A 12,712-nucleotide genomic window follows, 5' to 3' on the forward strand; every position below is an offset into this window, starting at 1 on the left:
AGTTTTTTAAGCTAAAATTTGGTTTGGAGCCAGTTTAATATCCGTAGTAAAAATGTTCTTGCTTGGAGCTTTAAAAAAAAAACAAACCCCGGCTATTATGACAGAACATTATGAAAGGTGAGATTATGAGAAGAAAAATTATACCAATTACAGAGATAATTATAAAAACAGATCTCTTCCAGTAGAAACTGAATGTTAAGAGGTTTGTTTTTCTTTAGGCCAAAGCTACAAAAAAGGCTTTTTTTTGAAAAACATCTATTGATAATTCACCTGAGATGGTGTAAACGATCTCAGTATATTTTGCATGTTTCCACCGTACAGGAGAAGTGCTGATATTAGAACGAAAATGTTGTATTGTTCATAGTCCTCCATTTTGGCAACTGGATAAAACCATCAAATTCACCGCTAAATATATAGGTCTCTAGTTATAAAATATGTACAGTATAATTCAGTGAAACTGGACAGGGAGTCGGATCTTCAGTTCTATTCCCAGCTATGCCACTGACCTGCTGTGTGACCTGGGCAAGTCACTTAATGTATCTGTGCCTCAGTTTCCTCCCCACCCTTGCCTCTCTTGTTTACTTACTTTACAAACTCTTTGGGGCAAAGGACTGCCTTACTCTTACAGCGGGAGGGGCTAGCTATCCAGACTATGTGCCCATCTGAGACCACAGGCACGTACTCAGGGTGGCTAGCCCCACCTGCCACTCATGCCACTATAGTGACATTCTATTTTTAGCACACTAGCTCTCATCGAGGTAATGCAGGTATGTCTCTTTGAGGTGGGACTCACACCTCCAGCTCCAAGTGTAGATGTACATACTCTAAGTGCTACTCTAACACTAATAATCATCATCAAGATGAGAGTTGTCATGGTAGGTGCAATGAGATGCCATTAATCCCTCACAAAACATTCTGTTAATGTAGTGTTAAGGTTCGGTGTAGCCAGGTGGATTTTCAGTTCTTTGTGGTGTGCATCAGAGAGGATACTATTATTAAATTAAAAACTCACCTGGGATGTGGGAGAGCCCTGTGTTGCTTGGTTCAGAGCAGTGACTTGAATCTGAGGCCTTGTCTACACTAGCAAGTTTCTGCGCAGTAGAGCAGTTTTTTGCATTGTAACTCCCAAGGTGTACACACTACCAAGCCACTTAGTGCGCAGAAAGTGCGCAGTAGCAGCACTGTAAAAAACCCACCCCGACGAGAGGCGTACAGCTTTCTGCGCCGGGGGTACAGCGCCACCGTGCCAGTGTAGACACCCTGGTCGGTTACAGCGCTGCGATTGGCCTCCGGGAGGTGTCCCACAATGCCTGTTCTTGCCTCTGGTTCTTGCCTTTGGTCATCGGTTGGAATTCTACTGCCGTGCCCTCAGGTGACCAACCGGGATCCCCACCCCTTAAATTCCTTGGGAATTTTGAAATGTTTGAATGTTTGCTCGGTGACGCGTGCAGCGGTCTCAGTGCATCTTTCCAGGTGACCATGCCAGCTCCACACACCAGGCGATCCACCTCTTGGAGCAATGCCGAGCTGCTGGACCTCATCAGCATTTGGGGAGAGGAGGCTGTCTAGTCCCAGCTGCGCTCCAGCCGTAGGAATTATGATACCTACAGACAGATTTCACAATGCATGGCAGAAAGGGGCCATGACCGGGACACACTGCAGTGCAGGGTCAAAGTGAAGTAGCTGCGGAATACCTACCACAAGGCGCGAGAGGCAAACTGCTGCTCGGGTGCTGCGCCCACAAGCTGCCAGTTCTACAAAGAGCTGGACCCGATACTCGGTGGCGACCCCACCTCCGCTGCGAAGGCCACTGTGGATACTTCGATGTCTCGTGTGCCAGTCGAGAGTGGACCGAGCCAGGAGGAGGCAATCTTGGACGAGGATGGGGAGGGAGACCCAGGGGCAGAGGACAACTCGGAGGTCAGAGATGCATGCAGCCAGGAGCTCTTTTCTACCCTGGAGGAGGCTAGCCTATCACAGCTGTAGAGCTTGGCAAAGCGCAAACAAGAGAGGAGGCCCCTGGTAAGTGGCTTTAATTTTTGGGAATCACTGAAGTGAGTTTTGGGGGGCAGGGGGGTTGCAGAAAGCAGGCTTGTGTTTGTACGATGCGCATATCACCACACGCCTAGTCTGAGCAGCGGAACAGGATGTTGATTGACTCCCTCACTTCACGGGAATCTGCCTCAGAGATCTCCACGAAACTCTTATGGAGATACTGGGCAATCCGCTGACGTAGGTTCTTTGGCAGAGCTGCTTTCTTTCTTGCTCCATTAAGGGTAACTTTCCCATGCCACTCTGCCGTCAGGGCGTGAGGGGACCATTGCTGCACCCAGGCAAGCTGCATAAGAGCCAGGGCAGCAGCCGCAGTCTTGGAGAAGACCCTCCCTTGATTCCCTGCTCACCCTCAGCAGGGGATATCTTCCATAATGAACACAGCCTGTGGAAAATGTGGGGACAGTAATTATTATAAGCCCTCCGCCCCCCCCCACAGTGCTGGCTCCCCCGAAGAGCCACGTGCCCAGTGTATAGTACGGTCCTGGAACACTGATTTCCCCTGACCCTGCGGTTACTCACCATTTTGGGGGTCTTGTGGCTCATGTGTGTTTGCCTGGGGTCAGCCAGTTAGTGACAGGTATGTGAATAGTGGCTGTGTTTTAAATCACTGAATCAGTGATCTGTGTGTTGCAAACAAGACTGCTTTTGTAAAATGTTGCATTTTGGCTTCACAGATATGACCTTGGGAACCCAGCCTCCCTCTTTGTTATCGCCGGCTGAACAGCTGCGCAGAATTAGAAAGCGGCCCCGAAGAACTAAAGAGGACTTCCTGCGTGATGTCATGATGCACTCTGCGGCCGAAAAACAAGAATTGAAAGAGTGGCGGGACAGCGAGAAGAGGGATCGAAAGGAGAACGCGGCACGCCAGAACAAAGACACGCAGCGGCTCTTAAACATTATGGAGCACCAAGTGGACACGCTCCAGGTGCTACTAGCACTGCAAACTGAGCAGTTCTGTGCCCGCCCTCCCCTGCAGCTGCTGTCGCCCCCCAGACACCGGCAACACAGGTGTTATTCATACCAACAAGGGTACCAGTTGGTATGAATGTTAATGGCTGCTCCCCTGTCACCGACCAGCACTGAGGACTTTCAGTACCCACTGCACTCAACACCCATCCCTCTGCAGTTTAGCCCTGCTGATATGTTGTTGTTTTTTGTCTCTGTCCACTGGAGGTGGTTGTTTAATAAAAGAATTGTTTTGGTTTGAAAGCTATCTTTATTCTATTAATTGAAAGCAAACAGAGCCCTGCAAAGCAACAGGCAATTTTCTTAAACCTTCATCGTGCATCGTCTGCACCAATCACAATCACCTCCTAGCATTACAAGCACTGCACTCCCGAGCATAGCAACAAATATTAGTGGCTTACAACTTCAAATTGCTGCCTCAAGGCATCCCTGATCCTTATGGCCCTGCACTGCACCCCTCTAATAGCCCTGGTCTTTGGCTGTTCAAATTCATCCTCTAGGCGCTGAGCCTCAGAGGACCAGCCCTGAGTGAAGCTTTCATCCTTCCCTTCACAAATATTGTGGAGCGTACAGCACGCGGCTATAAGTATAGGAATATTGTCATCGGCCAGGTCCAGCCTCCCACAGAGGCAGTGCCAGCGGGCCTTTAAATGGCCAAAGAACACTCCACAGTCATTCTGCACTTGCTCAGCCTGTTGTTGAACAGCTCCTTGCTGCTGTCAAGTTGCCCCATGTATGGCTTCATAAGCCACGTCATTAAGGGATAGGCAGGGTCTTCCAGGATCACAATGGGCATTTCGACTTCCCCTATGGCTATTTTATGGTCCAGGAAGAAAGTCCTTGCTTGGAGCTTCCTGAACAGGCCAGTGTTCCGAAAGATGCGTGTGTCATGCACCTTTCCGGACCAGCCTGTGTTAATGTCTGTGAAATGCCCACGGTGATCCACAAGCGCCTGGAGAACCATAGAGAAATACCCCTTCCGATTAATGTACTCGGTGGCTATGTGGTCTGGTGCCAGAATTGGAATATGCGTGCCATCTATCGCCTCTCCGCAGTTAGGGAAGCCTATTTGTGCAAAGCCTTCCATAATGTCACACACGTTGCCCAGAGCCACGGTCTTTCGGAGCAGGATGCAATTAATGGCCCTGCACACTTCCATCAACACAAGTCCAACTGTCGCCTTTCCCACTCCGAACTGGTTAGCGACCGATCGGTAGCAGTCTGCAGTAGCCAGCTTCCACAGTGCAATCACTGTGCGCTTCTCCAACAGCAGGGCAGCTTTTGTTCTCGTGTCCTTGTGCCGCAGGGCTGGGGTGAGCTCATCACACAGTCCCATCAATGTGGCTTTCCTCATCCGAAAGTTCTGCAGGCACTGCATGACGATATGATCCCACCACTCAATGCTTGTTTCCTGAGCCCAAAAAGCGGCATTCCACTGTGGTCAGCACCTCCATGAATGCCACAAGCAATCTTGTGTTGTAGCTACCATGCCTGGTGAGATCAATGTTGAACTACTCTTGCCTTTGTAGTTTAAGGAATAACTCCACTGCCACTCGTGACATGTTAGTGAGAGTGAGCAGCATATTGGTCAACAGTGCGGGATCCATTCCTGCAGACCAAAGAGGCAGAGCGCGCAGTACACAAACCGTTGAAAGATGGCACCAAATGCGGATGGAAGCACAGGGATTACTGGGATGCGAAGCAATGCATCACAGGATATTGGGACAGGACCCAGGATGCCCTGCGGCCCCCTCCGCCTTCCCACAACCCCCAGCGGCAGAAGAGGAAGAGATGCTCTGTGGGATAGCTGCCTAAAGGGCACTCCTCCGCATACTGCTGCAAGTGCCGCAAGTGTGAACATGCTATTGTGCACACAATCCCTTCAGCATTCTCTGAGCGGCGCTGAACCTGCTGGCGCTGTAACTCTGCCAGTGTAGACAGATTCTGAGTCTCCTGCATCCATTACCACTGGGCTATTGACTATTCTCAGGGGCGGGAGGGGGGTTGCCCACCCTCTCTCTGTCTCTTTGTGGTTTTGACCAGAAATTCCATTCTGGACCCAAGGAACCTTCCCGACGAAAGTTAAGTCCAAACTCATATGTTCACACATACAGTTTCAGTGTTGATGCATCTGCATTTATTTTGGACCAAAAATAAGTTTTGTTGAAAAATCCCTGACCAACTCTAGTCATGATCGTAGTGGGGAAATTCATGCCTTGGGGTGGGTATTGTATTGGGTGTGACTATTGCTTATGTTGCAATTTTGTGGGGAAATACACTTGAACAACCTTAACTCTGTCAAATAAGAGTGTGGGATTATAGAGAGATGGGAAAAATTACAAATCTCTGCCACCACGCTAGTGAATTCAGTTTCCCTAAACGTCACAATCTCACCCTAGTGCTATAGTCTGAACCATAAGAAAGTATATACCTATGTGAAATCTGTCCATTGGCACCTCATTTCACAGTTTGGGTCACTTGCTTTGACCAGTGAATGACAGCATATTTCTGCTTGCAAATCTTTGCTAGCAATCCAGTTGAGAACCCTCTTGATATCTGGGAAGAAATGAACAACCCAACCTGTGTCTACGGGGTGCATTAAATGGATTGAAGCATGATCAGCCAGGTTCTTTAGGGATCCAGACCCTTTGTGCTGGATTCTGGCTTTAAGGAGCCAGCAGGGATTGCGGCTAGTGCTGGGGAATTCCCTTCTGGTGTAAAGCTGATGGAGGTAGCTCCTGTGCCAGCCTTTGGCATAGAGTGCGTGTTGGTGGGGAGAGGAGGAGTGGCAAAGTGGCTATATCTATCCCGCACTGTAATGGGATCCACCAAAAAGTTTGCAACCCTCGGCTGCTGCAGGCTAGTCCCCAGGACCAGGGAGCTGTAATCAGGCTCCATGACGCCACCCCCCCTTGCCTCCTGTTTTGAGTCCGTGACTCTGGCTGATAAATATCTCTCTGTCTGACTCACATGAAATCTCCTATTCCTGCAGGTGTGCCTCATTGGTGACTGTGTTGGAGGAATTTTGGGGTTTGATGCCATCTGCTACAGTGCTGGCACCGCGGGCGAGAGTCAGAACAGTAGCAGGAGAGGGAGCCTCGGCAGCATGCAGGTAAAACTCCCATAGGTTCATTCCCTGGATGGAAGCCAACTGGCACTATAAGCAGCTTTCTGCGAGAACAAATACAAAGGGTTGGTAGATTGCAGTAGTGCTGAATATTTCAGCTGTTATTTTCAAGGAAAAAGTCCATTGATGTATAGGAAAACTTTCCAACTTGGGGTTTAGAATACTTGCCAGTCATTAACAAATGCTTTATTGGCAAATCCATGGGGTGGGGCCATGGAGTGCCTTTCAGTGTATCCCTAATTGTGATTTTTATGGTATCCTCTCCCAATAATCTCCGCCAGCTCCTGTCTATTGCTAAAATCTGCTGGTTTTTATTTTTCACCATAGTGTCTGGAATTCTTAACGCTGCTGCTAGAGGCTAATGTTGCATTAGGCCATGCTCGGGAGTGTGTTTTAATGGCTCATCGAAAGCGCGCCTTGGTTACACTGGGGAATGCCAGTCAGCTGAGGGTCGTGTGAACGGAGCACTAAGCACACTCGGGAGTCTCTAAATGAATCCTGTTCTAATGAGAAACTCTAAATTCAGATCGTTTTTGAGATGTAAATCTGCTTTAGAAAGTAGTTTGTGATAGAAAAAAGCAGAATTAGGTTTTTTTTATTACTATTATGTTAATGTTTATGTTGCATTATTGATGTACTATTTAAGAAAAAAATCAAAGATAAATTTAACTGATCTTATGTAGTCTGAACAAAGTTTCTGTGGCCTTGAGAGGCAGTGGGTATGTCTTCACTGCACATTAAGCCTGGGTTCTCACTCAAGTTTAAGCCCAAGCTCCCCCTTCCGTCCACATGCAAATCAATCTGATTCGGGTCAGCAAGCACTCAGGCCCTGGATGCTGGGACCCTGCTAGTGGGGTTGGTCAGGGCCCAAGTCACACTGCGACTTGGATCCAAGCCCTGTTATTTTGCCGTGTGGACACCGCTCAAGCCCCAGACCCAACTCAGGAGGTCTGCGTAGTGCAGTATGGATGTACTAGCAAGGCTGTGAGACCCAGATCCACCAATTGTAAACCCACGTTTACAATGCAGTGTGGACACTCAAGTGCGGGCTTGAAAACACCAAGTCCACAAGCCCAGGTGTTTCAGACCCCGATTTACAATGCAGTTGTAGACATGACCAGTTGACAGGGTAGTGGACTAGGTAGTGTTCAAGAGATGTGGGTTTTATTCCTGGCTCTGCCATGGGCCTATTATGAGATTCTGGGGCCAGATCCTTCATCTTTTGGTTCTTCAGTTTCCCTATCTCTACAACGTGGATAACAAGACTGACTTCTTTTGTTCAGCACTTTGAGATGTATGGATGAAAAGTGCAATATAAAAGCGAAATGGTATTTTTATTAAGAAAAAAAGACATCCTCCTAATACTTGTGGGAAAGGAAATATTCCTAAAACAAATTACCCCATAGTTACATTGCTGAAATTTCTCAGCAGCTAGACATTCTAGCACTGTACATTGTCATGTCACTCAACATTGTGAAGAAACGCAAATCGTAGGTCCCTATCCTGCAGTTGGATGCCCAAGAGCTTCAGTGGGATCATCATGAATCCTACTGCAGGATTGGATCTTGGAAGTGCAAATTATTGATACTCTCTTTAAAACGGAAATATTTTCAGGATAACAGTCACTCTTTTGGCTTGGCCAGTAGCTTGACTCTCATCATTCCCTTCACGTTATCCTCCCACTCTGTTCCTTTCTTCCTCCTCTACTCCTTTATTTCCCCTTTCTCTTCTCTGTATTTACTTCTTGTCATGATCCCCACTTTCCTCTCCCCCTGCCCACACTTTTCTTTTTCCCCCTTTCCTTTTGATCCTCTCTCATCACACCTATTCATCTATTTCCCCCCGCAGCAGGAAATATTAAACAAACAAACAGAACAAAACAAAACACTTGGGGTGAAATCCTGGCCCTATTGAAGTCAAAGACAGTTTCACCCTTGGTATATCATCATCATTGATCGGAGCGTGTGGCTGGTCTATACATCTATCCGGGCTTTATGGGTGGCTTGGGGTGCTTTGAACTTTTCCCTTCTCTTACACAGACAGATTGAGAGTGCTTAAATAGGATCCAATTTGTTTCTTGGAGTAGAAGTTCAAAGCGACTTTGTTGTTTGCAGAGAACAGTTGAGCAAAACAGTCAGGCTACAGGCAGAGGCAGGGCCGGCTCCAGGCACCAGCCCAACAAGCAGGTGCTTGGGGCGGCCAAGGGGAAGGGGCACGTCGTGCTGTTCGGGGCAATTCGGAGGCGGGTCCCTCTCGGAGGGAAGCACCTGCCACCGAATTACCGCTGCCGAAGAAGAAAGCGGCACGGTGGAGCGGCCGCCGGGGTCCCGCCGATCGGAGGTGCGGCGGGGGTTTTTTTTTTTTCCCCCCCCCGCCGCTTGGGGTGGCAAAAACCCTGGAGCTGGTCCTGGGCAGAGGGACATGGCGTTTGTCTGAATTTTGGCAATCTGAGCAGTGCTGGTAGGAGCAGAAGGTCCTTATGTGAGAGGAAAGGATGCTACTTTATATGTGCAGCATTTATGTTTATTATATTTCACCTGCAAAGCAGACTTGTGTAAGATCAACTGAAAGCAATTGTAAGGAACCTTTTGAGCTTATTCAGTTGGATTTAGCACCTGGTCCTGAAAGATGCTCAGAAGCTGTTGCCAGGTACTTCATGCCTCTCAGGACTGGGGCATGTAAGGAGGAGATAGTTGTAAACGATATCTCTGTTGCTTGTGACCGAAAGTTGGTACTGATGTTTGTTTGCTGGCCTAGGTGGAATATGAGTTTAGTGGCCCTTAATCTATATCATAAAAGCAGCCATTAACATTCATACCAACTGGTACCCTTGTTGGGAGGCCTAGCCCAGAGTGGATCTCCGAAGAGAGGCCAAGGATCAAATAGGCATGGATTCTGGTGGAGAGGAGATGATTTTTAGTTTTGTAAGATCTCCAGGGGAGGGGTTGTCTCTTGTCTGTTTGTAGTACACTCAGCTCCCCATCCCACTAAGACCATTGGGTGTTACCTTTATATAAATGTTTATTGATGACAATGCCTGTGTTTTTACTACTTCTTGGGATAAATAGAAGTCAGTTTCCTGGGTTCTTTGTGCTAGCAAAAGGCATCATAACAAGTTTACATAATTATTTGTACTGTGGCAGTCCTCACAATGTGTTAGGTGCCTTCCAAACACAAAGCAGGACACCGTCCTTGCCCCAGGAGCTTACAGTCTAATCAGACAGATAGGTAGAGAAGATGAAATAGGAATTCCAGATATTCTTCCTTTGAATAACTATCAGCTACCCTCAGCTGTCCCTGCCTAGCAATTTACTGGTGTTTCAGTAGAAATGGATCTTAAGGAGGGGTTTGGGGCGGAGGGTGGGGGGTAGATTTTTGTTTTGCCAATCCCAAGGGTATTTGTGAAATTAAATTATTGGGTATGAGGATGGGAATCTTATACTCTGAATTGTAACCAGAGAAGAATTTTATGGCCTGATTATGAACCCTGAAAATAGAATAAAATTAGGTTTATATAGCTCCCTTCATACTCCAGTTATTCCGAAGTGCCTTATAACAATAAGTTAGAGAAAGGGTACTACAGAGACCATTATGTTCTCTGAGTAGCGCACAGCCTTGAGCATTAGAAACTTGCTCTACAGGAGTGTATGTTTATATATTATGGCAATGTAAATAGGGATTTATAATAGAAATACCAATCAAAATTCACCTGCATCAGCATTGGAATGTGCCACTGTAATTTCTCTGCAGTATTTTGGGTTCCAATATGCCCAGAATAACTGGTGGAGAATTACAGTATGAGTTCTCATCATACACAGAAAAAAATACGTGTTCCCATTGCCTATCATGTGTAAGCCTTACTAGACGAGAATTTGAGGAGTTCACTATACATTCTAAGGTAGTATAGGGAAATAAGTACATTCTGCTTTGACCGGATTAATAGTAGTAGTAATACCTAGCTCTTATATAGCAGTGTACGTCTGTAAATATCAAAGTGCTTTACAAAGGAGGTCTGCATCATTATCCCCATTTTACAGTTGGGGAAACTGAGGCACAGAGCGAGAAAGTGATTCAGACCAGTGGCAGGACCCTTCCCCACTAGAACACACTGTCTCTTAGAAGAGAATTCTGTTCTCTCTTGCTGATGCTGTTAAAATAGCATTCTGAAGCATTCAAGATCTTATTGAAAGACGTTTGTTTGACAGGGTTTTAGGAGGAGGCTCAGGGTTTGCTTATAGTAGCAATAAAGGGGTGGAAAGGAGTTTTTGTAGGTGGCTGGTTGAGCTTCTGTTGAATTGATTATTTTAATGCTGCTGAGATTTAATTGTATTACCGGCATGTTAGGGCGCCTAGAGCTTTGGAGAGTGGTGTTTAGTTATTAATTAAGTTGAAATAACTAAATAGTCTCTTCAGCAATCATCTCAGCTTTCTTCTAACAGAGTATGCTTGGTGATTTTCCCCCCCCCCCCATAGTTTAATTTGTTTTGCAGAATAGTTTCCAAGTACGGTTAAAATAAATGTAGCAATTTGGCACAATGTTCCCATGCAGTGTATGAGAGACAAATGGCCGTGAATCTGACCCCAAGTAGTTAAACTAATGAGATTTGAACTCCAGCAAAGCTTTTCAGCTAAGTTTTGGAGGCGTGAATGTATGTTGTTTTAAATTTAAAAAAAACAACCCATGTATTTAGAATGAGATTAAATGTAACAAGTCATCTTTGCCTTAGCCTCAGTGCGTTTAGGCATTTTGGCACAATATAGTCTCTAAATACTGGTGATGTTACATGGTTCTGCCCTTCTTGACAGATGGATGGAGATATTGCGGCAAAAGTGATACAGAACTCAGTTACAATTGCAAAGGACTGGATGGCTTAAGGGGATCCATTCCTGAGTAACAGAACCTGTAGGTTACCAGCTAATATCTAGCTTGGGTCAGTAGTACCAAAAAGCCTTTCCAGTCTAAAGGCTGTTTAGTAACATACATGAACTGAATTTGATCCCAGTCCAAATCCCATTGGGCAGGTTGTCCACATGATGAAAGCCAACCTTCTAATGGGTATTACCGGGCTCCCTTGCTTGCCTATCTCAGCAGAAGGACTAGTTATTGAATGCACACATTAACAAAGCTGTCCTCTTAGCGGTCCCTCCAGGGCAGAGTTGAAGTCTCTTTTCTTGAGAGTGTGGGCAAGTTTACAATGAAGCTGTATATGTTCTGGGGATAAACAGGAGTTCGCTGCGGGGTTGTGCATCTGGAATAATTCACCTGTAATGGATTCGCATACAGATTTGAAAAAATAATAGGCCTATCTACATGCTTGCTGAGAAGCATTTTCCTTGTGGCATATAACGGCCTCAGATTTGTGGGTCCATTTTGGCTGCACTGCCTTATCAGAGAGGTTTTGACTTCAGTGCTATGAACCCCTTAACTCTGAATTTCTTTCTCTTTGTGGTTCAAGAAATGTAGGTGCAAATTCCCAGTTCTGCCACAGACATTCTGTGTGACCTTGGGCAAGTCTCTTAATCTCTCTGAGCCTCAGTTCTGTCTGTCTCATCTATTTACATTGTAAAAGCTTTGCAAAAGGACTCCTGTCACTGTGTTAGTACAGCACCCAGCACAATGTTGCCTTGATCTCAGCAGGGGCCTCTACTGTAGTAAACCATAAACAATGATTTTGAAAACATTTCAACATGACACCATTATGTCCCCGGGAGGACCCTGAGGGGAGCAGTGTGACAGAGAATGGAAGCAGGGGCAGGGGAGAGTTGTGTAGGGACAGAGGGTAGGATTCTGCCCTCAATGAGGTCATTAGAAAAACTGCCACTTACTTCACTGGCCTGTGGAAGATAGAGAAAGAAGAAAGTTACGAAATAGTTAATCCCTTCTCCATCCAGACTTGTTCATTCCTTCCACACAACCCCCTCCCTCCTCAAAACCTCATCTGAAATGCATGTGCTTTGGCAGCTACATAAAATGTAATCTAAAAACTGGGTGATATTGGGGTTTCCTCCTACTCTGTTGAGTAAAAAAAAAAAAAAACAAAAAAATGTGCAGTATCCTGTTAACTTAGATTAGTTTTTGTCACTAAAGAAAAGAGCTACCACATCTGAACAGGATCCAGCTCAAACAGCAACATCATATCCAGTAAATAAACACACACAATGGAAATGCCAACTTAACCATGGTGGTGGCAGCCCTGCAGCGGGAGTTTGGATGTTTTTCCACTCAGTATTGGTCTAAGATCATCAAACTGTGCAAATAGTAATCTCACAGTGATTGCCTTGTGACCCAGGGGAAGAAACCTGGACACAGGTTTTAATGATGCTCAGTGGGCAACTGTGAACTGCTGCCAATTTCCAACAGACTGAAGAGACCTGTAACTTCCAGTGCCACTGGTCATTCTTTTACTGAACATTCGGTTGAGCTAGTTCAGTGGTAGCACAAGGTAGTGTCTAAATATTGCTTAGAACCAGGCGAGCAAAATATACACCTCTACCCCAATATAACGCGACCCGATGTAACACGAATTTGGATATAACGTGGGAAAGCAGCGCTCCGGGGGGACG

The 12,712-nt window shown here is 46.2% G+C and overlaps 1 protein-coding gene across 1 annotated transcript in view; it reads left to right on the plus strand.

Moving 5' to 3' along the window:
* Positions 1-12,712, plus strand: part of PITPNM3 (PITPNM family member 3) — a 345,453-nt gene that overhangs the window by 285,607 nt on the left and 47,134 nt on the right. Inside the window, exon 7 of the mRNA XM_024206929.2 lies at positions 6,014-6,133. Coding sequence (XP_024062697.2) covers positions 6,014-6,133 — 120 coding nt within the window. The remainder of the gene's footprint in view (positions 1-6,013; positions 6,134-12,712) is intronic.

This window comes from Terrapene carolina, unplaced genomic scaffold (assembly GCF_002925995.2).
Source record: "Terrapene carolina triunguis isolate 2854851 unplaced genomic scaffold, T_m_triunguis-2.0 Scaffold231, whole genome shotgun sequence".
Classification (NCBI taxonomy): Eukaryota; Metazoa; Chordata; order Testudines; family Emydidae; genus Terrapene; species Terrapene triunguis.